Genomic DNA, 25,306 nt, shown 5'->3' with positions numbered 1-25,306 from the left:
CACTTAGGATACAACACAATTAGTAACATTGTAACTGTGCGTGTCTGTGCCAAATCAGTGTGGCTCCTCCCTGGGTCTTGGTTTGTGTTTGAGCAATTTCCCGTGCCTAGTTTGAGAGGAGGATTACACCTGCTCAGTTTATAATCGCATAAACTGTGTCTGGCTGGCACTGCACGGCAACTCTGCCACAGTCGCCCGTTAAACCCGGGTCACATCCGCGCTGCCCGGGTCCCTGCCGGCGAGGGAGCCGAGGTGCGTGTGTGTCAGAGAAAGAAACAAATGGGCATGTTTTCAGAGATAATGAGAGTGTCACAGATAGCACCTAATCCTCTTAAGAGGCTCCAGGTGTGGTGCTGATCCACGGAGCGGATGTCTTGCGCGGCGTCCTGTCGCTGAGTGGGCAGCGTTTATCCGCCGCTCTGACCGCAGCGCTGCGCCACTTCGCCTCCCAGCGCGCCGGGGAAGGGCTCTCACTGCCGGCAGAGCGGTCACAGGACGCCCGCTGCGTTGTATGTAAGTTGGTTTATCACTCACCTACAACTCGACTTGCAAATTGAAAGTGTAATGTTTTTTTTTTGTGTGTGTGTGGTCTAATTAGCTATTGTGCCGCGTTAATATAGTTTGATATTAACACATGTATTGCCATATCTTACACGATAGTAGTGATAACAATAATAGCATCAATTAAAAAGAAGATCAGTGTTTTTCATTGTGTGTTTATATGTGTTTTGCGAGTTTGAGATTAAAGTGTTCATGTCCCGAATTTTTCCCATCTCCCCGTTTTTCACTGGCGAAAGGGCCGAGTCGTTGTTGTCCGTGTATCCGTGCGTTTTCCCCGGGGAGCCTGGGGACGGGGGCTCTGGGTTTACGCGCCGCTGGGTCCAGTTCAGGAGGTTTCTCTCTCTCTCTCTCTCCGGGGCGCGTTTGGCAGGATGAGCAGGATGCTGTGTGTAGTCATAGTAACAGGTGTCCCTGTCCTCCACCTCGGGCGCTTTGAAGGACAGCGATGCGCTTTGATGGCGAGCACAGTCCGGCCGTGGAGACAGCCCGCAGCGCGGCGCCACAGGGCTGGAGGCGCTTGTTCTAACAGTTTGATGGCTCTCTGTTCAACAGGTCCGTCCGTGCCGCCCAGCGGGAATGTGGACCCGGCCTCTGAGGATGAGATGAGAGGAAGCCCTGGGGGAGGGGTGTGTTTGAACCACGGAGTTGTTGTCTTATTGTTGTTGTTGTTTTCCCTTTTCTATTGCAACATTTTCTGAAGGCTGCAAAAGAAGCTTTAATGGGTCCAGACACTGGAATCGCACTTGTATAAACCCACACATTTGATGCACTGGAAACACCACTGACAGCAATCCCGATCACAGCAGTCCAGGACAGGGAGGGCGGGGGGATGTATTTGTCCAGGAGAAAGAGGCTGCAGTGGAACCGGATCCTGTTCCTCCTGGTGGGGGTCCTGCTCTGTTGCCTCTACCAGCTGTCCATCAGGAGCCCCTGGGCCTTGGAGCCTTGGCAGGCTGGGGGCACCCTGGGGGTGGAGGGAGACAGTAAGCTGGGGCTGCAGCTCAGGGAGCTTCCCAACCAAACAGAAGTGGAGAACCTGACTGAAACAACGACCCATGCAGCGGTGTCAGCAGCCATGACCACCACCAACCGGACTAATATCAGGCATTGCATTTATGTGGACCCAGAGCCCCGGCCCACTGTGCCAGCCATGCTGAGCCTGCTGCCCAACACCACCACCCCCCAAGCCAACACCACCGTTCCCCCCCATGGCGGAGCACCCCACATGAAGGCGGAGTACCCTCAGGACATCTTCTCAGTGCAGCAAAGGAGGCAGGGCTGGGTGGCACTGCACATCTTCGGCATGATCTACATGTTTGTGTCCCTGGCCATCGTGTGTGATGAGTTCTTCGTGCCCGCACTGGGCGTGATCACCGACAAGCTGGCCATCTCCGACGACGTGGCGGGGGCCACATTCATGGCGGCAGGGGGGTCGGCGCCCGAGCTGTTCACCTCGCTCATCGGCGTCTTCATATCACACAGCAACGTGGGCATCGGCACCATTGTGGGCTCGGCTGTCTTCAACATCCTGTTCGTGATCGGCATGTGTGCGCTGTTCTCCCGCGAGGTCCTACACCTCACCTGGTGGCCGCTGTTCCGGGACGTGTCCTTCTACATCCTGGACCTGATCATGCTCATCGTCTTCTTCCTGGACAACACCATCATGTGGTGGGAGAGCTTGCTGCTGGTGACCGGCTACGCCTCATACGTGCTCTTCATGAAGTTCAACGTGCAGCTCGAGCGTGCCTTCAAGACACAGCTCAACAAGCACAAGAGCATCGTCAAAGTCATCGCCCTGGAGGAGCCTGAGCAGGTCTGTGTTCCTTTATTACTCCCCTCTCTTCTTTCTTTCTTTCTTTCTTTCTTTCTTTATGTTGTGGCGAGGTCCAGCTTTGTTTCTGTAACTCAAAGCATAAGTGGGAAGGCTTGCAGTGCAGTTGCCACACAACATTGTGCATATGATGGCTTTTTAGGACAGCTGTCCATGCACGACCCAGGAAGAAACCGGGTACATTTTGGGGAGTCGTTGGGAAAAATGTTACATTTTTATTAATAAAGAAATCCAATATATATTTGCTATTAACACTCAGCAACAGAGCTATCACTGTGGAGCTGCATAAGGACAGAACACAGAATGTATCGGGCACAATGTGAGGAACTGCAGCTGTCTGTGCCACGGCCTCACACAGGCTGCGCAGATACGTTAGCTGCACAGATCTTGTCTCTGTGCCTCTCTGTGGTCCCACCACCTCACTGCTCCAGTCCAGCACACGGAATAGGGCAGCGAGGGAGCCAGAGGACCTGCGCTTTTGTGGCTTGTGGCTTTCTTCCCTCTCTCTTTCTCTCTGTCGATCTCCCTGTTATGCAACATCTCATACCAAGTCACATTGGTGTATAATTCTGTCTGCCTCTAATCCTGCCTCTACCTGACCTTCATTCATTGTGATAAGCCACTGGGACACAGGTTCACAGTAATATGAACGCAGTGTGGGAGGGAGGCCGGGTCTCTGTCAGGGAGCAGTCATCAGTACAGGCACAACAGAAATTAAGAAACTTCCTTTTCAGTTTTTTTATAATCAGATTTTTGTTTTTTGTAGTTAAAGTCCAAGAAAAAATAAAACAATTAAGAACATAAAATATACATGTGCAGTTGGGTTTTTTGCTGTGGTGTAAACATCAAGCCAGGCAGTCGCAGGCCATGTTTAAACATTATGGTAGCTGGGGCTGTTTAATTAACCTCAGTCCTCCAGGTAATGGGAAACCTGTGTCTGCATGGTAGTCTTCAATTAGAGGAAGTGAGAGAGCTCCCAGGTGTCTTGGAGGAGTGGGAGAGCCCGCTGGAATCAGCCATCTGCGGTGCACCGCCTGGGGAAGAGTCAACAAACCTTCTATGGCTTACAAATTAAAACTTTAATTCATTTTGAAATTGTTGTCCATATCACTGTGATTTAACCTCCCAGTTTTCAGTGATTCAGCTTTTACACAGCTCACTCTGTCTGCCGCCAGCTTGGTGCTACGGGACGGCCAGGTGAGCCTTGGGTAGATGGCGGAGCTCTAAGGGTTTGAGTCGACCACTCCTGAGCCAACACAGGTCAGGACAGGGGGTCCATTGGCAGGGATTTATGCTTTTCTTTTCTCAGTGTTTTGATTTCCTGTTGATATTCCTTTGCAATCAATCATCTTTTTTTTTAAAAAGCAACTAAAGACACTAAGGTGCAGACATTTTGACAACCAGCTACAGCTCTCTGTGCTTTACATTGGAGTGGAGGTGATATAAACTGTGTGGCTCGGACCACTCCAGGTTCTGTCTCCAGTATTTTTCACCCAATTGCAGTTACAAGTTTGTTTTTAAGCAGTGATTGTGGCTGATTTTCAGTGTTCTAACACAAATCAGATCAGTCAAATTTAACACACGGGCAGCCGGGACGTCACAGGGGTCCTAGTTTTCAGGTTCATGGGCCAGTGCCCAGCAGAAGACCCCCGAGGCAGTTGGGCAGCGCTGGGCTCTGCATATGTGAGCTATCACAGGCGCTGGCTTGCAACACTGTGACCTTGCCTAGCATAATAACTTTCACTACTGTCCTTACTGGGCCAAAGCTGATCCCCACAGTGCAGCTCCTAATCCAGCAGCCAGTGAGGGGCTTTTCTCCCACAAAGATGACTAAATGGTAAAAGTGCTATATACTGCACTTATAATGTGTTTTAATGTGATTGAAAGAAAAGCTGCTGCTCTGCGGTGTGGTAAAGACCCCCCACAGGGCTAAACCGAGTTTTCTAGTGTTGGGGCGTGCAGGGGCTTCTTACCGACCCAGGCTCCCGGCTCTCAGGACAGGATGTCCCTGTTGGGGGGAGATTCACAACAGACCTCGCTCTCTAGTACAGCACAACACACACCCTGCCGCATTTTCACAAACTGCAGTTCTCAATTTCCTTACTGAGGTTTCCAGGCTCAGATGGCTGCCTTTCACTCTAATATTTAGGAGGATGCAGAAAATTACAGCTTTAGCGCTGTATCCATGCCAACCTTGTTTAAATACGCACTCATGCATAACTGGGATGAAATGTAATTTATTAGCCATTATGGTGTGGGGGTTGGTTGATAATGGACTATTGACAGTGTGACATTGAAGCAAAACTGTGTGCATTTACAGGGTCACTGCTTCTGGAATGGAAATAGCTATGCTATGAGCTGTTTAGTACAATTTAATGAATAGAAAACCTTTTGTAATGATCCAGGATTTAGTTTTTAGCACTTATGTGGCATAAATAGTGTGACAGATGCTGATCCCACTGTTCTTTAGCTTGAGAGGCTGGTAGGAGGCTTCAGACCACACCAAAGACCAAACCCAAAGGGCTGAACCTGCTCAGGGCGGACAACTCTTTCCTACGAGTACTAGTAACGCAAGGCAAGTAGTATGATAAAACATTGTAAAGTGCAATCTTACAGGAGAATGAATGACTAACTTACAAATAGAGTCTAAAAAGATGTGTCAGGGACTCTGCTGTTTTGACTTCAGTGAGAAGGTCATCCCACCACTTAGGGGCCAGGGATGAGAAGGAGCGGCTCTGGAGGAAGCGAATCGGGGGAGAGAAAATACCAGACAAGCCACAGAGTTCTGGATGAGCTGGAGCGGGCGGGTAGTAGTTGCAGGCAGGCCGGGCAGGAGGCAGTTGCATTAGTCCAGGCGGAAGAGTACCAGGGACTGGACGAGCATCGCTATTGAAAAATTCAGGATTTTTCCAGAGAGCCACATAGCAGTTGGCATCAGAGCGCTGAACAGAAACAATCGGGCACAAAATACGTGAAAACGTCAACAGGGCAAAGAGATCGAAGCCAGTTGAACGGGCCGGCCTGGGGAGTGGTGGTCTGCTGTGCCACAGCTTGGCCTCTGTCCCTGCCCCCTGCTCTGCACCGTCTCACTCCTGCAGATCACCCTTATCCTGCAATCACCACAGCCTGCCATGGCTCAGTTGGGCCTGTCTGTCCGCTCAGGATTAACGGTCCTCATATACCTTGCATAGGAGCTGCAAGTGCCTGTTGTGGAAGCTGGCCGCCATCAGTGGACAGAGAAGCCAATCAGTCATGCAGAAGCCAACGCTGTTCCAATGCATTTCCAACATGCCCTCCTGTCGCAGAGTCCTTCTGTGCCGGCTACTCAGGGCACTTGAGAGCACGTCTCTCCGTAGTCAGCTGCAGCCTTAACCTCTTCTTCCTGCTGTCGCCTTTTTCTGAATTATCAAAGGCAATCAGCCACGCACAAGCCCCCGGGTGCGGAGCGTAATTGTCATGACTGGAAGAGCTAAATTACAAATCACTGAAGAACTCTTCAGCTGATTACAGCACGTCTGGTACTCTTAATTTCATTTTCTACCCTGACAAACTGAGAGACAGGGAGAGAGAGAGAGCTTATGATTGAATGGTGAGTGAATCAGTGAGAGGAAATGAGGAAGAGACAACAAAAAAAGAGAGAAAGAGAAAGACAATCCTTCCAGAAACTACAGCTAAACAATTTTGATGTGTCTTTAACAAACCTGTGAATTTTGGTGCTCCGGGCTGTTGGTGTCAATTTGTGTCCCCCTCCCCTCTCTTCTTCTATGGCAGAAAGCAGTGGAAATAAGCTACAATTGTAAGTGGCATTGAAGATACTGGGTTATCCTGGGCCTGCCTTTCCCTGTGGTGAAGCAAAATCAAACGAAGCACAGTGGGAGGCCCTGTGAGTGGCGCTGGAGCCCAGTGCTGCAGGACATCCTGCGCTCTCCTGGGCCTTGTGTAATCTACTGTCCCCCTGTCATCCACAGAGCGACGAGTCACCGGCCACCCAGGCAGCCCTGCCCCCGCCCCCTGAGGACAGAAACAGGCTGAAGGTAAGTAGGCAGGATGGCCTCTCTCCATCCATCCCCTAACGCTTCCAACCAACCCACCAATCTGGTGGCTCCCTGCTGCAGCTCTGTGAGAAAGGCTGGCAACTGTTTAAATCCCCGTTCCATAACGCTGCTCAGCCATTGAGAAACTATCTTCCATTATTCACCACTTGTAAAACAGTTGCCAACAGACGGATGGGAAATGCAAACGCTGGTGGTCGGTTTAGCTGCTCTTCTAAATTGAGCACGATCCCTTTTTAATGGCAGGACAGGACTCTGGTTAGACCTTTGCTTGCTGGAAATGTTCCTCATGTAGACTAGGTTTTGTTAAACTGTAGTCCTGACCCTGTTGCTCCTCCTCTATCCCCCAGCTGCGGCCCACCCTACAGAGAGGAGGCAGCTCGGCCTCGCTGCACAACAGCACCATGCGAAACACCATCTTCCAGCTGATGATCCACACGCTGGACCCGCTGGGGGAAGGTGAGGGAAGCCCCGCTGCGCTGGGGAGCAGGACGGTGACCGGGCAGAGCACCCTCACTGACCCAGGGGCCGACACATACATGGGCAGTATATTAACACCCTTACTGGGAGCACAGACACCAGAGGCGATTCTAGGATTTTGAAAATTGGGGGGCCATAAGGGGGCCATGATTATTACAGAGGGGCCGACGTGTGCTAGGGGGTCCGGGGGCATGCTCCCTCAGTTTGTAAGCTAAGATTGAAGCAAATTACAAGGAAAAGCTTGGCAATTCATTAAAATGTACCACCATATTTGCTACCATTTGCTAGTGACAAAATTATTTTAAAATTGACATTAACACAATAGACAAGTGATACTGTATGGCCATTTACAAAATGGACAAATATAGACAATTTCTCCACTCGTCTCACCAATAGTTGTTTAAAAAGGCTCGTCACTAACACTATCATCTCACGCATCAATATTCTATGATCGAACTGCAGCGCCGCTGGAGCCGAAGGGTTAAACATGAGCCCGGGACTGTAGCTCAGTGGACAGAAAAAGAGGAAAAGTCCAGTAAAAACTGGATGTAAGGTAAACTTAAACTAGTGTAGCTCAGCTATCACCATTCATTTAATGGTCTGTGTCGTAGCAGAAATAAAATTCAGCACAGCAAGAGTATTTAAACGATTGATTCACCATAAATTGTCCTGTCTTGAAACTAACCTGTAGTGTATCTGTGGCTGTGAGCCTGCGTGGAGCGGAGAGCAGAGCGCAACAGCAGCAACACCAGTGTGTTCAATTCATAACTTCTTTCTCACCTGGATTCTTGCTGTACAGTACACACACAGAAAAAGGACAACTTTTGCAAAATAAATTAGCGTACCCCATTGTCTAGAATATGAATGGGAAACTGACTATGACATATACTCAAATTTTGTAAGACTGGGGGGGCACTCGGGGGGGGCACTCGGGGGGGGGGCAGTCAGATTTCAGCAGGGTCCAGTGCCCCCGCGGCCCCTCCCGGCTCTGCCCCGGACAGACACACACACACACCCGGACTGGTCAATACACCCATTCACTGACTGGCATGACCATTATACGGTAAGTGGCCCTGCACTAACACTGACAGACAATTATAATGCACAAGCTGCACACAACTAGACTACCACTCCACAAAGTTGCATTCTGATCATATCATATTTTTTCCATTTAGAATGATTGATTTTTGCACTAGATGCCCTGTGAGTGTCCAGCCGTCACACTGTGGGAAATGCAGAGATGTGAATGTATTTGTGTGAGCTGGTGTTTCACTGGAGGTTTGAGGGTGCTGTGCTCGTCCCGCGGGTGCGATTCAGTGCGCCGTCACTGCGCTGTGGTCAGGGATCTGAGCTGAGTACTCATTGCTTGTCCAGTAGGCACTGGGCTGGTCCCTTGAACAGAATGAGATGTGAACTGGAGTGCTGTGTTTTGGGAGTGCTGCAGGTAGTCTCTGCCTGAGCAATGGGGTGAGCAGTGGGAGAGCACTACCCTTGGGGGGCGGCAGTGATATGATACATTGTGCTTCGGCGTTGACCATTTACAGACCAGAGAGTGTGTTTAAACAGTGCTGGAGAAGGACATGGCGCTGTCTGTTCTAAGATATCCTATAAGACATCTAACCAGAGGATGAGACGTTGATATCTTTATATCTTCAGCAGTCTTATGAATAAGGGGCCGTGCAGCCGGTCTACCAGGTCTGAGAGTGACCTTCTCAGCTGAGGCACTGGATTGATCACAGTGGAGGAACTGCCGTTAGGTAACACACAGTTCGGCCTGCAGCAATATGACAAGGACCCATTTACCAAGTTAAATTAACCAAATTAACAAGCCCCAACACTGGTAGAACTGAGGCGCTGACCAATCTGTTCACTGCTTCCATTCGAGGGTCACTAGAGAATCCCCTGTACTGCATTAAGGCCCCAGCTGTGGAGAAAAAACAGATCCAGACAGCACCCAGCACTCACAGCTTATCCAAAACCCCATCATGCACACACACACTTTTTGAATTACCTGGCTGTTTTCCTAAGTGGTGGGTTTTCAAACATGAGCATGGTGACTGAAATGTGTGTCAGGCTGGAGTCCCTTTTGCCCTTCTCCCAGTCGCAGGGATTAATGGAGCGCTGCTCCAAATGAGTTAAGTAGAGATTGCTACTAAGCAGATAAATACCTCTATGTATATCAATCTTTATACTGGTCCATCAATGGTCTGGGGGGGTGGTCAGAGAGCTGCATGGTTTCCCTGAGGTGTATGGGGGGCCGAACTGGGGTTTAAGTTTTGATCCTGATTTTTTTATATATATTTTTTTAAGTGTTCTGTGTTTCCATGCTACTGACAATGTGTGACAATGAGGTCTGAGAATGATGTGGCTGTGGAAACTGGTCAGCGTTACTACAGCACAGGGACCACAGCTCTGTGCAGGAGGCCTGGTCTCCGGGAGCTGCAGTGAGACCACCTGAGCCAGCTGGCTCTCTGCTGCCCTGGGCTGAGCTGTCTGTGGTGCTGTCTGTGGACGTCGATTGGTGACCTGCAGCTGGCTGCAGACAGAGGGCCTCCTGACTGTCCAGTGTATCCTGTCCCCTGATAACACTAGGCTAGGGGTCAGCTGGGTCGGGGTCGTGACCCATGCTGAACCCACAGCAGCGTAGATCCACCCTCCCCCCAGTTTGGAAGTGACCTTCAGCCTGTCCTCAGCCCTGCCCACTGACAGGCAGGTAGATTGCTCGGAGCTTCTGCTCCTTAAGCAGCTTTGCGCAGAGCTCATGAAAGCTGGATGACAGCCAATGTACTCTGAGCCCAATCTCTTTAGCTCGATAGGCAGGGGGCCTGAGGCTGCCAGCACTGCTGAAGTGACCAGTATATGCTCAGTGACAGGAAGAGAGGCCCAGAGGTGGCTGGTGTCAGCTGGGTCCCATAGAGATAGTGGTGAGCTACAGAGAGAGGCAAAGCAGGCATGACTGATGCCTGAGACTCGCTGCTGCTACAGGGTCCTGGGATCCGTGACTCTGCAAGTACAGGGGTCACAGGGTCACAACCTGGCCAGCGTATCAGCAATGTCTGCAGCCCTCATGTCAGTAAGGAATTCAGCAGGACTGGGTCATGCACAACTGGAAAAAACGGCAATTGCAGGGATTCCTTGACTGCACCGTGTGCTCAGTTGCACTCAGTTGTGCTGTGTGCCGGTGTGTGGGGACGCTGTGCAGTCTTCTCACTGTGGCTGTATTCTATTGTCCCTTCAGATTCCATCTTTAACGGGGAGGTAAAATCCTCAGAGTGCAAGACCAGGCCAGGTAAGAGCTGGGCCTACAGCAAGCCATGCCCTCCACCTGTGCTCCATCACTGTCACTACCTACTCACGTCCCTGTGTTTTCATATCACTAAAAACAAAACACTTTGAGATTTCTGCATGTGATTGGCATATACATGTGTGTGTGTTTGCATGTTTACTTAACGTGTGGCTTCAGTTTCCACGCTTCCATGTGTACTGGCTGCGTTTATTGTTAGTTTTGCATTTCATCTTAGTGGAGTGAAGTCTTAATGTTGAGGGTCTTTGTGAATGACCTCCAGAGGTAGCCTTTAATGGGGACGTCAAACCCAACAGTTCAGGTCAGGGGAAAGGTAAGGTCTGTGAGGGCAGAGCAGTGTGTGCTGTGCTCTGCGTGCTCAGCTGAGCTGTGTGCGGTGTGCTGTGTGTTGGTGTGCTGTGACCTGAATCTCTTGTGGTGCCTCCGATGGGCAGTAGACCCTGCTTTTCTGCAGACCCACCCGCAGATTCCGAGACGGGCTGTGAGGGAATGAGGCAGGAATTCCTAAAAATGGCAGAATGCTATCCAGTGTGTTCCATCTGCATTCATTTCAATTTTTTTCATTTAAAAAATGAAATGTGATTCTTATGTATTGTATTTCCAGTGACAGTCTTGCGTCCCCTGTGTTGCGCTGCCTGTGTTGTGTGGAGACGTTTGGTGTTGTGTTGTGTTGTGGTGTTGCATTCCGTGGTGTGCAGTGGGCATTGCGTATTTATCACATGGTTCTGAGAGGCGCTTGACACGAGTCTCGACTACGTTTACTTTTTCTCATTTGCAGCGAAGTTTAAGGACAAAGCTGAGATCATGAACAGCATGGCCAGGGGGAAGGCCGAGAGCAAAGGACGAGCAAAATCCGAAGGTGAGCCAGACAGGCAGCGGGGTGCCCCTCTCCCGCCGGGGCCCGCACGCTCCTGCCCCCCACTGTGTACGTTGTTCAGTGTGAGTTTTCTTTCCCTACCATAGTGCTGTGTTATTCAGCTGTCCAGTGCTGCCCAGCTTTATTTGTGTGAAGTCATTGTCTGTAGAGAAGGCTGCCTGGAGTCCGTGCACACCCGCAGTTCACCTGGAGTTTGCGGTGCTGATGTCACTTGCTGGTCCACAGTGTGTCAGAGGCCACGTGTCACAGTCAGCTTCCCGTGTTGACTTCCCTTGTGGGTTTCCCTTTAGAAGCGTTCACTGAAGTGTGACCCTGGGAAAAGCACAGCGGAGTTCAGGAAAGAAAGATGGAGAATGGAGAGATAAACTGTGAGCAAATAGTACTGACACAAAGTCAACAGATGCAGCCGTGAGCTGGTCATCAGACAGTAGGACTAGTAGGGTGGCACGTATTAATTAGATTGCCAATGATGTTTCTGACTAAATCACTCATTTTGCTGCAATCTTCAGGTGGCTGCAAAAAGATTCCGAGCATGCACCATATTGCATTTAACCACTTACAGAAATCTGTAGCAATGGCATGGCTTTCTAACCCCTGTTGCTTTAGAATCAGGACCCTGCTGGCATGAAAAATCAGTGAGGAAGAGAGTTTTAAATCATTTGTCAAGTTGGATTATTTTCTCATTCCAAATGGTTGTTGAGAGTTATGGATTTGGCAATTTTGTTAATCCTATTGCCACACACACACACACAAAGACTGATTAACTTATATACGAAAACTTACTTTGCATTAATATATATATATATATATATATATATATATATATATATACAGTGGGGGAAAAAAGTATTTGATCCCCTGCTAATTTTGTACGTTTGCCCACTGACAAAGAAATGATCAGTCTATAATTTTAATGGTAGGTGTATTTTAACAGTGAGAGACAGAATAACAACAAAACAATCCAGATAAATGCATTTCAAAAAAGTTATAAATTGATTTGCATGTTAATGAGTGAAATAAGTATTTGACCCCTTCGACTTAGTACTTGGTGGCAAAACCCTTGTTGGCAATCACAGAGGTCAGATGTTTCTTGTAGTTGGCCACCAGGTTTGCACACATCTCAGGAGGGATGTTGTCCCACTCCTCTTTGCAGATCCTCTCCAAGTCATGAAGGTTTCGAGGCTGACGTTTGGCAACTCGAACCTTCAGCTCCCTCCACAGATTTTCTATGGGATTAAGGTCTGGAGACTGGCTAGGCCACTCCAGGACCTTAATGTGCTTCTTCTTGAGCCACTCCTTTGTTGCCTTGGCTATGTGTTTTGGGTCATTGTCATGCTGGAATACCCATTCACGACCCATTTTCAATGCCCTGGCTGAGGGAAGGAGGTTCTCAGCCAAGATTTGAAGGTACATGGCCCCGTCCATCGTCCCTTTGATGCGGTGCAGTTGTCCTGTCCCCTTAGCAGAAAAACACCCCCAAAGCATAATGTTTCCACCTCCATGTTTGACGGTGGGGATGGTGTTCTTGGGGTCATTCCTCCTCCTCCAAACACGGCGAGTTGAGTTGATGCCAAAGAGCTCGATTTTGGTCTCATCTGACCACAACACTTTCATCCAGTTCTCCTCTGAATCATTCAGATGTTGGCAAACTTCAGACGGGCCTGTACATGTGCTTTCTTGAGCAGGGGGACCTTGCGGGCGCTGCAGGATTTCAGTCCTTCACGGCGTAGTGTGTTACCAATTGTTTTCTTGGTGACTATGGTCCCAGCTGGCTTGAGATCATTAACAAGATCCTCCCGTGTAGTTCTGGGCTGATTCCTCACCGTTCTCATGATCATTGAAACTCCACGAGGTGAGATCTTGCATGGAGCCCCAGACCGAGGGAGACTGACAGTTATTTTGTGTTTCTTTCATTTGTGAATAATCGCACCAACTGTTGTCACCTTCTCATCAAGCTGCTTGGCGATGGTCTTGTAGCCCATTCCAGCCTTGTGTAGGTCTACAATCTTGTCCCTGACATCCTTGGACAGCTCTTTGGTCTTGGCCATGTTGGAGAGTTTGGAATCTGATTGATTGATTGCTTCTGTGGACAGGTGTGTTTTATACAGGTAACGAGCTGAGATTAGGAGCACTCCCTTTAAGAGAGAGCTCCTAATCTCAGCTCGTTACCTGTATAAAAGACACCTGGGAGCCAGAAATCTTGCTGATTGATAGGGGATCAAATACTTATTTCCCTCATTAACATGCAAATCAATGTATAACTTTTTTGAAATGCGTTTTTCTGGATTTGTTTGCTGTTATTCTGTCTCTCACTGTTAAAATACACCTACCATTAAAATTATAGACTGATAATTTCTTTGTCAGTGGGCAAACGTACAAAATCAGCAGGGGATCAAATACTTTTTTCCCTCACTGTATATATTTTTATAAACTGAAATGAGAGAACTCTGAGACAAATGATTTAATAACCTTTGAGATGTGCTAAAAACAACAACAACAACATGTGTGGTAAGTTGCTTGTTATGGTACGGGAATGGAGGTACATCAGGGCACAACTGCTCAGGAGCCTATACCCAAGATAGAGGACACTGTGTCTTTAAACTGTCTTTTAATTTGTTCATGGCAATTAAAATGGTGAACACCAAATAGCCTACAGGACCCAAGAAAACTGGGTCTGTACAGATGACAGTCAGCAGGACTGCCACCTGTATGCCACACACCTGTTGCTGATTGGGGTGGGTTCCTCTAATAAGGAAGTGTTTGATCTTTAGTGTGGGAGATACAAGTAAGTCCTGTACTGGGTCTATATATTGTTTCTAGTGTTTTCTTGTTTGACTTTTGTTTGTATGAGAATCCTTTTTGTGTACCGACCTGTTGCTATTTGACCCGGACTATGAACATTTAAAGCACAGCTTATGACATACCATCTTGTACTGGTGTATGTCACTTCTTATATATTGCAGAAGAGTCTATAAAGATAGGAAATAACATAAAGAGCACAGAACAAGGTTGTTTTCTAACATATGGTGGAGAATGCAGGAACAATCCCACTCAGCAGTTGTACCCTAAATGTACCGTCCGTCCCATACCATACCAAGCATCTGACCACACATGATAAACCAGGAATGGTCAAGACTGCTGAGTGAAGAAGATGAACAATGTAAGTGCAAAAGGAAAACTCACATTGCCAACAAACACTGATTTAAAGACAAAAAAAATCTGATCTGGATTTTATCATGTCAAACAATACCATTATAGTGGCAAAAATTGTTAATGATGATTCATTATTTGATTTATATGCTTCAAAATATATATTTTTTGTAAGGAGAGAAAAATAACTAAAGATCTCTTGTGCTGGAAAAAAGTTGTGAAAAACGAACAGCATTCAACCCTGCAAGATTAGGAGCACCAAGGATATGACAGTCAGATCACCAAAGAGCACTTTCATTTGTCCTGAACAAGTGCCACCGAGTTTTCTCTGACTGCAGCCGGGCACATATTGAGACCCTAATGAGATTCTTCAGTCTTGCAGGCAATTCACTCTTGAGGCTCTTGTGAATTCTGAAATTGGACTGACATCAGGGCTTTAAGTGCTGCTGCTGCTTCGGAGGTGATCAGTAGTGCCATTTAAATGCGTGCTTGCCTCCTTTCATTTTCAATCAGAGTTTACAATCAGTCACAACGCAAAATAACCCTGTATATAAATCATGTGTTCTCGCGGATTAATCGCATTAATCGCCTGTGATACGTCTGCAGTGTGCATATTCTATGGTTAGACATTTCTACCTGTAGCTAAAGGTATGTAATTAAAAGTGGGCTCAATGTAAGCATGTTAACACTTACTTTCACAGTATCAGTGCGGTGCTACGTAAACCTCCCACCGAGTCCAGCTTCACCATGCAACACTAGACATTAGAGAGGACTACGCAGTACCTTACCCAGCAGTAATCCAAAACTCATCACTGCAAAAACATCCATGCAGATGTATCTCAAACTGGAAAATAAAAGGCATACAAACTAAAACGGACAAAACAAAATGCATTTGTAGCAGTTTTAATTTGAAGCAGTGCTGTGCAGTTCTGTCCCTCTACCAAAGATCACAAGCCAGCACCTGTTTCTTCTGACTGACAGCACAGGATTCCTTTCATCCCAGATGTTCACTTGGCTGTGTTTGCACAGGGTAGAAATTCAGATGTGTGTTTAGGCTTTTTCATGAGGCAGTAAACAGTAACCAGGGCTGGCCCTAGTCCTGCCTGTGAAACACACAATTTCCAGACTGCAAAAATGACTCCTTTGGCTTCCATTTCTTGTACCTCAAATGCGACATTTTACCGGAGCACACCACATTACACATCAGTGTATTTTACCATGCCACACCACACTTTACCATATTTAACCGGACATACTATGATGAAAATGATACTTTTACATCCTATTACTGATGCATACTACCCCTTCAGATACTAAAAATTCTAGTTGGCAGTGGATCACCTTTGTGTGTACTGTACTGAGAAACAAAGAGAATGGGTCTTGTTTTGCACATGGCTCCTGATGTTAAACACAGATCGTCCTCTGGCTGCTTGTTGAGGGAAGCGTTTAACTGCCTCTCAGGGCAGGAGTAACCACGGTAATCTCCACTAATTAAAATCGTAAGAAAACTAATCTAAAAAAAAAAGAGTGGATGCAGGTCTGCCACGTGTGTGTTTGAGTGTGTGTGTGTCAGTGAATAGCTCCCTAGCTGGAGAGGTACAGTGTGTGACTATGAGAAGAACTGTCTGTCTATTTGTGTTTTTGTCCAGGCGAGCCTCTGGTTTTCATTTCCTGTCTTTGTGTGTGCACAAGAGCTCTCGGGGGAATGGGTTAGCTGACACAATGATGCTTTTGCTTTGTCCCTTATGAATTACAAATGAGCAATCAAGCACGTCCCAGCCCAGCCCCAGCGGCACAGAGCACCTGGCAGGCTCGGGGGAGAGCGGAGGGTGGACTCTGCAGTTGTCTGACGTCCCAGAGCTGCAGGGATTCTCAATATGATACATAATGCTGATGCTGATATATTATACATTTACCACAGATATTAGATCACAGCATTTGCCCCCACGGTGAATATTTTAGGCTTGGAAGTGAACACAGTGTTCTGTTTAGCACGTCCTACTGATGCTGGTTGAGAGTAATCAAAGTACTCTAATTAGGCTGTAATACACGTTCACTCCTGCTCTGCTGTTCACCTGGGGATCAAGTGAGAAGGAGTGCGTGTGTGCGTGTGTGTGTGCGCGTGAGTGAGAGGTGCATGTGTACAGATCTCTGACCTGTGTGTTATTTTGCGGTCCCTGTTGTTTTCTCCTCTCACTGATGATTAGCCATTGATGGCAAGACCGACCTGCCCAACACCGTCAATGTGCAGGTGACCCCCCCCGCTGAGCCATCCACCTCGCAGCCGCCCCCCATCAAGGAGGAGAAGATGCAGACGATGCAGGAGCAGCCTGAGGGGCAGACGGTAGGACACAGAAACGCCAGAGACACTGCCCGGCTCCAACACACTAGACGGACCACTACTGCTCATATCGATCATTGTATGCATTAAACACAAACAATAGATAGATGGATCAATGAGTAGGTGGATTGAGATTTCATTCACTATTTTCCGGCTTCATTGGCTACAGTTTTTTGAAAGAAGAACTTATGATTAAAACTGCAGTAGCAACAGATGTTTTACTCTTACGCCCCTAACCTGAGTTCACTTGATCACATCTGTATGTGTATCTGCTGATGTTTCCTTGCTCTCTCTCCCTCCCTCTGTGTGTGCCAGGGGGCGGCAGGCTCAGGGGGCTCGGGCAGCAGTGAGGACGATGACAGTGACGATGACGAGGATAGTGAGGAAGAGGAGGACGAGGACGAGGAGGAGGAGGAGGAGGAGAGTGACGAGCCGCTGTCCCTGGAGTGGCCCGAGACTCACCGCAAGCAGGCCACCTACCTGTTCCTGCTGCCCATTGTCTTCCCACTGTGGCTCACAGTCCCCGACGTCCGCAACCCGGTAAACTGAGCACAGCCACTGAGGGAGAGAGAGGAGGAGCGGGAAAAAAGTAGAGCGAGAGAGAGAGAGACTGAACTTAGATTCTCCAGACTGCACACTGTCCGGTGTGCAACACTAACGCAGCATGAGACGCAAAACGTGGAGTGAAATAGCCACTGTGTAAAACCGTACAGAGAGAGGGAACATTTCATACAGAGAGAGAGAGAGGGAGAGAGAATGTCCTGCCATGTGCACATTGACCGGCAAATAAAACTAAACCAGCTGAGTGTGTCTGACGGGAATTTTGATAGTGAGAAAGTCTGTCTGTCTGTCTCTGTCTGTCCATAGGCATCAAAAAAGTACTTTGCAATGACCTTCCTGGGCTCCATTGTGTGGATCGCCGTGTTCTCCTACCTGATGGTGTGGTGGGCGCACCAGGTGAGCGGCCTGCTCCTCCCACAGCCTCCCCTGGGAGTCCTGGTGGGGATTCGCAGGCACTCCAATACCAGTCCAACAGGCTCTGTATCTGGGGGGGAATCATCTCATAGTACCCCGGGTTATTTACAGCCATAACACCTGTTTAGCTGGTGCCTGTCAGAGTCCATGTGCCTTTCAGCTCCTGTTCACTAGAAAGCATGTTTATAACTGTGTGCAGACCTTCTGACTGCTGTTTGTGACGTGTGGGTTGTTGTCTGTTTGATCTTGTGTACAGTGTATGTTGTGGGAGTGTGTTTTTTAATTTTGACCAGTGCATGTTTGAGCATTTCTGCCAGCTTATGCCTGTGTGCATGTGTGTGAATGTACTTGTGAGCATCTGTGCCTGCCTGTGTGTGTCACACTGTTCTTGTGCATCTGTTGGCTCAGGTGGGCGAGACAATCGGCATCTCAGAGGAGATAATGGGCCTGACGATCCTGGCAGCAGGTACCTCCATCCCAGACCTCATCACCAGTGTGATCGTTGCGCGGAAGGGCCTGGGTGACATGGCCGTGTCCAGCTCTGTGGGCAGCAACATCTTCGACATCACTGTGGGGTGAGTCTCGAGGCTCCGACTCCTGCCTGCCTGTTGGCTGGCCGCCCATCAGAGATGGCCTGCTGTTCAACAGTCTCTCTCTCTCTCTCACACACACTCACACACATGCACACACACACTCACAGACATACACCCAGCAGAGAAAGGGCTTTTGCTATTGTTCTTTAATGTGCCGGGACTTTGCATTTGCTGAAAGTGCAGATAGGTTGTGTGTAATATCCTGGTACTGTACTGGGGTGGTGCTAGTGCTGTGACTCTTCCTGTCTGATGCTGTGCCCCCCCCACCCCCCACCCCCCACAGGCTGCCAGTGCCCTGGCTGCTGTTCTCGATGTTTAACGGGCTGGTACCAGTGCCCGTCAGCAGCAATGGGCTGTTCTGTGCCATCGTGCTCCTCTTCCTCATGCTGCTCTTCGTCATCATCTCCATCGGCGTGTGTAAGTGGAAGATGAACAAGCTGCTGGGCTGCACCATGTTCGGCCTCTACTTCCTGTTCCTGGTGGTGAGCGTCATGCTGGAAGACCGCATCATCGTGTGCCCCGTGTCCATCTGAACGTGCCCGGCACCGCGCTCCCCACGTGGCACAAGATCTGGACACTCACTCGCACTCGCTACACATGTAAAACCTACATGTGGAAACAGGACCTAAAATAAACCCTTTTCAAATAGCCAAAGCAAACCCCAAAACACATTTTTGGTGCAGTTGTGTGTTGTAGCTGAGAGCTTAGAAAGGAAGAGAAAAATACTGCTACCACCCCCCCTACACCTATTCCTAGGTCTATAGCAACTGTTCTGTTCTTAACAATGATAAAATATGCACATAAACTTCGACTTTGGCAGCCCGGCAGTTATATATGAATATAACATATACATAACTGTGATTTCTATTTCTACAGACTGTAAATAAGAATATAAAAATAGTGGTGAGCGACACGGTCAGTGATGGGCAGTTTAAACTGCAGACCAAGGATTTCCTTCTTGTAAAGCATTCAGGATGAACACCTTCAAATGGACATTCATATAGACACAGAGGTGCAAAGGTTGTTCTGTGTAATTTAACACCGTCTGCAAAGATCAAACCCCTTATTGTTGTGCAGCTCCTCCATTTTGCTGAAATGTGAACATAGGTTGTATGGCACTGTTGAAGTAGATTTTTAATGCACCAATGATGGTAAACAAGGTAATGAAATGTGAAAAATCATATTTTAATGAAATAATTCTGATAATTTGTACTTTCCCTTATTTATGCATGTGTAACATGTTGATTCAGAAAATAGGTCTATCCAAGAAACAGAAGGGTTACGCCTGACGTTAGTCTGCACGGAGGTCTGCTTAAACTGGATCTGACTCGTGTTTACAGATTGTGTTATTTATCGCTATTTATTTAAGCTATTTGTCGTTTTTCATTTTGTTTTTTAACAGCACATTCAAAGTAAGACAGAATCGAAGGTTAACCGTGAATACTGTACTGTTCCCACTGTTGTGTGAAGTGTTCAGGCTTTTTCACTCTGGAAATGAAATTGGCTCAAGCCCTTTAGGCTGAATGTTTCTTTGCTGTTAAATACAATGAAGAAATTAATAAACCTGACAGGCCAGCAAAGCACTGAGGGAATTTCTTGGTATAGTTATTTCTTTAATGTTGTTTAAGGGTGATCTCTGTGCACAGGGTTTCAGAAACAGCTTCCTCAATCACCTGACCATCTGAACCACATCTGTCTCACCGTGGATCAACACTGCAGCTCGGCAACATAGACTGGAGAACCTGTCAACACCAACAGAATAGGAGGGGAGGTTGACAACTGCAAGCTCGCAGAAGTCCTGAATATAAATTAAAGTGAGTGGCACTGATGATGGACAAAATCAACGAAAAAACTATCAAAACCCAGGTGAGCGACTCTGGTACACTCGAGTGTTATTGCTCAGGAGTGCTGCACCTCGCCGGTGCCCACCCGAGAAGCGCACAGGAGTTTCCGGCTACATGTTCCCACCCTGAACCCCAAACCCACTAACCAACCAACCAAACGAAACAAGCAAACAAGACCGTTTGAGTGAGTTTATTTACAGAATTACAAAATTCAACCATGCACATCCAGTCAGTCCCGTTTCTGACCCTCATCCCGAGACCCACTCTGGCTGTCTGTACAGTTCTGTAAACATTTGGTACACTATGAAAAATTCAGAAAGAAAAAACAAAACAAACATTTCACAGTGACCTAAAATACCGGAGTAATCCAGACAGGAGCCGGGGTTACGAGATTTTCTTCTGTCACAGGTCGTCTTGTACAAAACACATGATCGTGACCCTGTGGGTGTTCACTGCCCTTCAGCAGGCTGTGTCTGTATATGCACAGTTACTCCTCATAACAAAATATAATAATCAGATGGCATGAGAGGTTAAATCTAGACCTTTTCAATATATTAACGATCATCATACATTTGAATAAGCAGCAGCTTCAACACACTTTGCATAGCACTACTGCAAACCCAGCCAGGCACCAGAGGTGCGAGGGAGCCAGGGCAAGTGGGAACAGCTGTCTGTCCACGTGGCCAGCTCTCATTGGACACCTAGAAAAGGAACTCCTCCTGCAGCCACACAGCCAAACACAACCTCCCCGTCCCCTTCAGAACTCCATCTCAGAACAGAACCCATAGAACTCAGAACCACACTTTCCCTTCAATTTGCCACACACTGTAGCTGGACACATCACCTTTAAAGGATGAAATGTTGTGTAGAAAAATGTTGAAGACCTAGAAGTCCTACATAAAAATGATATAAAGCCGAGTTCAGCTTTATGTTGGTATGTGTTGCTTAACCATAAACCTCCAGTCATAAGCTTAAAAGTACAGACAGGTAAACATGAAACTGGGGTTGCCATGCAACAAATTAATTAAGCGTGCAAGGGACACCTGGCTGCCAGCTGTGAGATGAACAGAATGACTGAGTGTTCGCCTACAGTGCGCGACAAACTCCTAGTGCAAACAAAAGTACTTCAACTTGGAAAATCCTTTGAGGTTTTAGTGCAGCACAATGTAAATGTAATTTTTCTCCCGTAATCTTTTTATTGTGAATCATGTAACCGACGTTCTCAGGTGCAAATGTCACACGGACACGAACTAAGAATAGTGTATCTGGAATTGAGAGAGAAGTGTTTTTAGCTGGTCTATGAACTCTGCCAAAATGATGAGTGTCACCGAGGCCATAGGGTTCCCCACAGCCACAGTGCCAGTGTGGACAGCCATGCCACTCAGGGCTGGACTCGCACTCCTGGTGTCATCATTCAACTCCTTCAGACTCTCAGCTGGATTCAGACTCGACTCTGTCCAGACAACAGAACGACCCCAATGCCCTCCCACCCCCCGCCCCACATTGTAATTGATTGTACCGCTTGAAATAAAAGCTCATTTCTGTGCTGTTTTAAAACAGCAAAAGTAACCAATGTACTTCTCATCGTTTCAATTACATTAAATATGAAACAAAAACAGAACAAAAAAAACATTTAATATATTTATGTATATATAAATAAATGTATCTATAGAGAAAGTAAAAGTACCACTTACATTGAATATTTATAGGGGTTAATAACACTCAGCTTTGCCACTAAGGAACAAAAACCATCAGTTTAAATGCTCCTTGAAAACAAAAAATAAGCTCCGTCACACTTGGTGGAAGTCTCCTCTTGTTGCAGTCAGATGACACTTTTCTTACAGATGTGTCACCATAACTGCAGCCCCACCTGTTAGCCTGCCCTGACCGCCCCACGTCCAGCCCATCGCGTAGACTGAGCAGAGAGCTCGTGAATGTGCTTGTCAAGCCTGGCTGGAGAAGCTTGGCATCGCTGGTCATTATAACACGTCAAGGCTGGGCCCAGCTGTGCTCGAAGGAGTGTGTCCCTAAACACTGCCCCCAAGGGCCCACCAAGGACAACACCAGAAACACGTCCCACCCCGAACCCCAGCCTGACAAACAGAGAGCAGCTCTGGGGAAGGCCAGTACCCCTGTACTGAGGAGTATCAACACAGGAGTGTTCCAGTGTTTTGTCGTCATCTCTCTGTAGCTTGTACAATATTGTTCGGGCAGTATGTTGTAAATGTTTCCTCTGTACACGTGGGCATATTGTACAGTGCACTGAAGCACCCTCTGTACACAAACATATTCCAGTATTGTGTAGTATAGTCCTGGATACAGTGAGGGCATGTAAGGGCTACAGTGGAATATGGGGCCAGTGTTGTGTCACACGGGCAGGCTGGGGCTTCCTTCAGAGCACCCGCATGTCAGCACATCTGGATTCTATTTTGAAGAGCTTAAAGGGTTAATAAAGCCCTTGCAAACAGAGACAAAAGCTCACAGTATTGCTTTACTATGACATTAAAAATTAACATTGCATCATATAATTTGTTTAAACTATTTAAAACTTTAAAATTTGCCTTAAAAAACGAGTATCAATGTACCACATTTTTGGACGTAGGCATGTATGAATATGAAATAGTTTTTGGTTTTCTAATATAGCTTTGTAACGAATAAACAAGTGCAAAAGGTATATTTCCTGAAAACAGAACAATAATATAAAGCTACTAAAATCAAACTAAGAGCTTACACACACTAGCAATTGTAGTATTTTTGTACTTTTGTGCACCAATGGGTGCAGTTATACATGTTCCTTCCAGGTGGATAGGCATTGCACACGCCTGGACGAGCTCTGGGACATTTCATAGGGTGCGGAGTTTACAGAAACCCGGCTCAGAAACATGCTGGCAAGGATGCGCTATCCGCCTGTGCCGCCCACTCACCAGGCAGGCGCTCGCTCCTGTGCCCGCTGTCCACAGCTTTCATCCTCAGAGTTTTAAAATACACGACCTGTGATTGACACACACAGAGTCCTTTGTAGTGAATGAGGGGCACACAGTGATGGGAGAACGGCTCCCACTGCAGCACAAAACCTGGGGAAAATATCAATTTTTTAAAAAAAGTCCCCACCGCTGAATATCTAGCTGTAGCAAAGCAACGAGTCCTCACATGTTCTTACACGGAGCGAAACGCAGCACACGCTGAGCAGACAGGAGCAGGGAATCCAGGAGAACTACTGGGGCACAGAAGTCAGTCTGGTGGACTGGGGACTGCACTGCGCTGGGTATGAACAGCCTCTCGGCGAGGGGAGAAGGCTCAGCTCGTCACCTCGCCCACACGGAGCTGCCATTCAGTTCGTGTATCAAGCGGGACTAAATACGGCACGAATTAAAAAGATGCACAACTTTTCAACAGTCAACAATAACAGGGGAATTATAGGGGGAAAGGTCCCCTGGTAGTAACAAAAATCCACTACAATCGCCAGCATAAAAACTAAAGCAGACATACCAAAATAAATAATGACTGTCTGTATAAATAGGTGTCCGAAGTTAAGTAAAATATTGCCAACATTGGTCTTAGTATCATATGACTATAATACAAATGCTATTTTATAAAATTTCGAACCTTTTATATACATTTTGCATTGTATTCCACAAAATCTGTACAGATTCGTTGTTTTTGTGTTTATATTTCTCTACAACTAGCCTGTAAGGTTGCATTTTCTCTCAATATTATGAAGTGTTTAGCACACATAGCAGGCTGTTAGGGGGTCCAGAAATATTCTGACCAAAAAACAAAAACAAAACAAAGATTCGAGAGCTACTCCTCCCAAGAATCCCTCACAGGGTCATTAACCAAAATGAGACAACAATAAAAATAAACAAACAGTCAAAGGAAACAGGACCAACTGTGGCCCAAGCTGGCTCTGTCCATCTTGCTTGCCTGAGTCTTGTCTTTTGCTCCAGCAGGGAGGGGGTTAACACGTGCGTTTGCCTGCCCTGCGGTTCATTCGACTCTCCTGGAGCAGCCTGGAGACCCTTGGGAGCTGGAGAAGCCCTCCTAGATGGGTATTTGCTGGCAGTGTGTGCGTGAGAGGAGTTGAGGGGCAAGAGACAGGTGAGAGACAGACAGAGAGGGGCAAGAAGGCCAACAGGGGAGAGGGGTGAGAGCAGGGAGTGCATTTGTGCGTCTACACACAGACCTGCCTGGGGATCCCATGAGGCGTGAGTGAGAGGGGACTCTCCATCTCTGGCAGAGGCAGAGGGAGGGGTAGTGTTTTGTAGGGTGTGGGACAGAGCGGCTTTCCTTCACAATGTCAGTCTGGCGCGGTGATCTGGGAGAAGTGGGGGGAAGTGGGGCAGCGAGAGGGTGTCACACTGGATCTCCATACAGATTCACCTCTTGGGAGCTGGGGGGGACACAGGCCGCGTCTCGTCAGCACAGGGAGCGACTCACAGGAGCCCCGCAGACCGACAGCCTCTCCACCCGCTGAAGCTGCAGGCGCACACGGGAGGGAGGGGGCGGTGGGGGTCACAGGTCACAGGGCAGGTTGGTCAGTAGCAGCAGAGCAGAGGGGGCTGGGGGCTCACAGGTAAGGCTCTCCGAACGTCCGGCGGCACTCCATGACCCCCACGCTGGGCGGCCGGTCGCAATTGTGTGTCAGTTTGACCTGGTTGGGGGTCAGGCGGTCATAGGCCATCTTGTACTCCCTGTCGAAGGCGTCTGCCGGGGAGGAGAAGAGACACTGAGGGAATGGACACCAAAGCAAACTCTACTTTACTTTAAGCTAGGTAAACATACTATAAAAAGATCCTCTCCGTTCTGTCTCACACAGACACCGAGGAGTCAACGCCACATAGGCCACTCACCGATGTCAATGTTGTCCTTGCCCAGCGCCACCAGTGACAGGAACAGGATGTCTCTGTACAAGCTCCTAAAACACAGGACAAAGAGACCAGGTTCAGTAACTGTGGCCAAGAGCTCGTGGGTTACAACTTGGGTGCAGTCTGTGTCCTGCAGGAAGGAGGCATGGCCTGCCAGTGTGGCAAGAGGCGCGCATTTCACAGCAGACAGAGGAACTACATCAGTATGGGGGAGAAAAAGTTCTAGAAACCAAGCTGATGCCTCAGTAACTCTCACCACCCCTCACCTCTGCCTCTTGACGCCCAGCCTCTGCCCCAGCAGCTCCAGGACCTGGCTCATGGGCCGGTACACATCATTCATCTGGATGCTCTTGACCACGCTCTGCAGCAGCTCCTCCCCAAAGGGCTCCTCCTCCTCTGGCAGCACGCTCATCACCGGGTAGTTCAGACCTGC

The 25,306-nt window shown here is 47.9% G+C and overlaps 2 protein-coding genes across 5 annotated transcripts in view; one reads left to right on the top strand and one right to left on the bottom strand.

Moving 5' to 3' along the window:
• The first annotated feature begins 198 nt into the window (after positions 1–198).
• On the top strand, positions 199–19,747 carry slc24a1 (solute carrier family 24 member 1). 3 transcript variants are annotated; one of them, XM_066701246.1, is made up of 11 exons: positions 199–513; positions 1,114–2,374; positions 6,361–6,426; positions 6,795–6,903; positions 10,163–10,213; positions 11,007–11,087; positions 16,463–16,599; positions 16,912–17,136; positions 17,464–17,553; positions 17,980–18,146; positions 18,448–19,747. In XM_066701246.1, exons 2-11 carry the CDS (start codon positions 1,391–1,393, stop codon positions 18,695–18,697), a joined length of 2,160 nt encoding a protein of 719 aa, XP_066557343.1. In that variant the 5' UTR covers positions 199–513; positions 1,114–1,390; the 3' UTR covers positions 18,698–19,747. The 3 variants fall into 3 exon arrangements, with proteins under 3 accessions (XP_066557343.1, XP_066557344.1, XP_066557345.1); XM_066701247.1 differs by lacking the exon at positions 10,163–10,213; XM_066701248.1 differs by lacking the exons at positions 10,163–10,213; positions 11,007–11,087.
• A 436-nt stretch (positions 19,748–20,183) lies between these two features.
• The window catches only part of dennd4a (DENN/MADD domain containing 4A), a 57,187-nt gene continuing 52,064 nt past the window's right edge, over positions 20,184–25,306 (bottom strand). For both annotated transcript variants that reach the window (XM_066701244.1, XM_066701245.1), the window contains 3 exons: positions 25,140–25,302; positions 24,859–24,923; positions 20,184–24,712 (listed from right to left, as the gene is read on the bottom strand). In XM_066701244.1, coding sequence (XP_066557341.1) covers positions 24,576–24,712; positions 24,859–24,923; positions 25,140–25,302 — 365 coding nt within the window. In that variant the 3' untranslated portion in view covers positions 20,184–24,575. The remainder of the gene's footprint in view (positions 24,713–24,858; positions 24,924–25,139; positions 25,303–25,306) is intronic.

Source organism: Amia ocellicauda, chromosome 4 (assembly GCF_036373705.1).
Source record: "Amia ocellicauda isolate fAmiCal2 chromosome 4, fAmiCal2.hap1, whole genome shotgun sequence".
NCBI lineage: Eukaryota > Metazoa > Chordata > Actinopteri > Amiiformes > Amiidae > Amia > Amia ocellicauda.
The sequence above is the reverse complement of the archived record's forward strand: the minus strand, read 5'-3'. Positions and strand labels throughout refer to the sequence as shown.

What these genes read in the sequence shown, in the direction of transcription:
- slc24a1 (XM_066701246.1), top strand. Translation starts at nt 1,391, where the DNA reads ATGTATTTGTCCAGGAGAAAGAGGCTGCAGTGGAACCGGATCCTGTTC. An exon ending in AGGACAGAAACAGGCTGAAG is followed by an intron (nt 6,427 to 6,794) that starts GTAAGTAGGCAG and finishes TCTATCCCCCAG; the next exon opens with CTGCGGCCCACCCTACAGAG. An exon ending in ATCTTCGACATCACTGTGGG is followed by an intron (nt 18,147 to 18,447) that starts GTGAGTCTCGAG and finishes CACCCCCCACAG; the next exon opens with GCTGCCAGTGCCCTGGCTGC.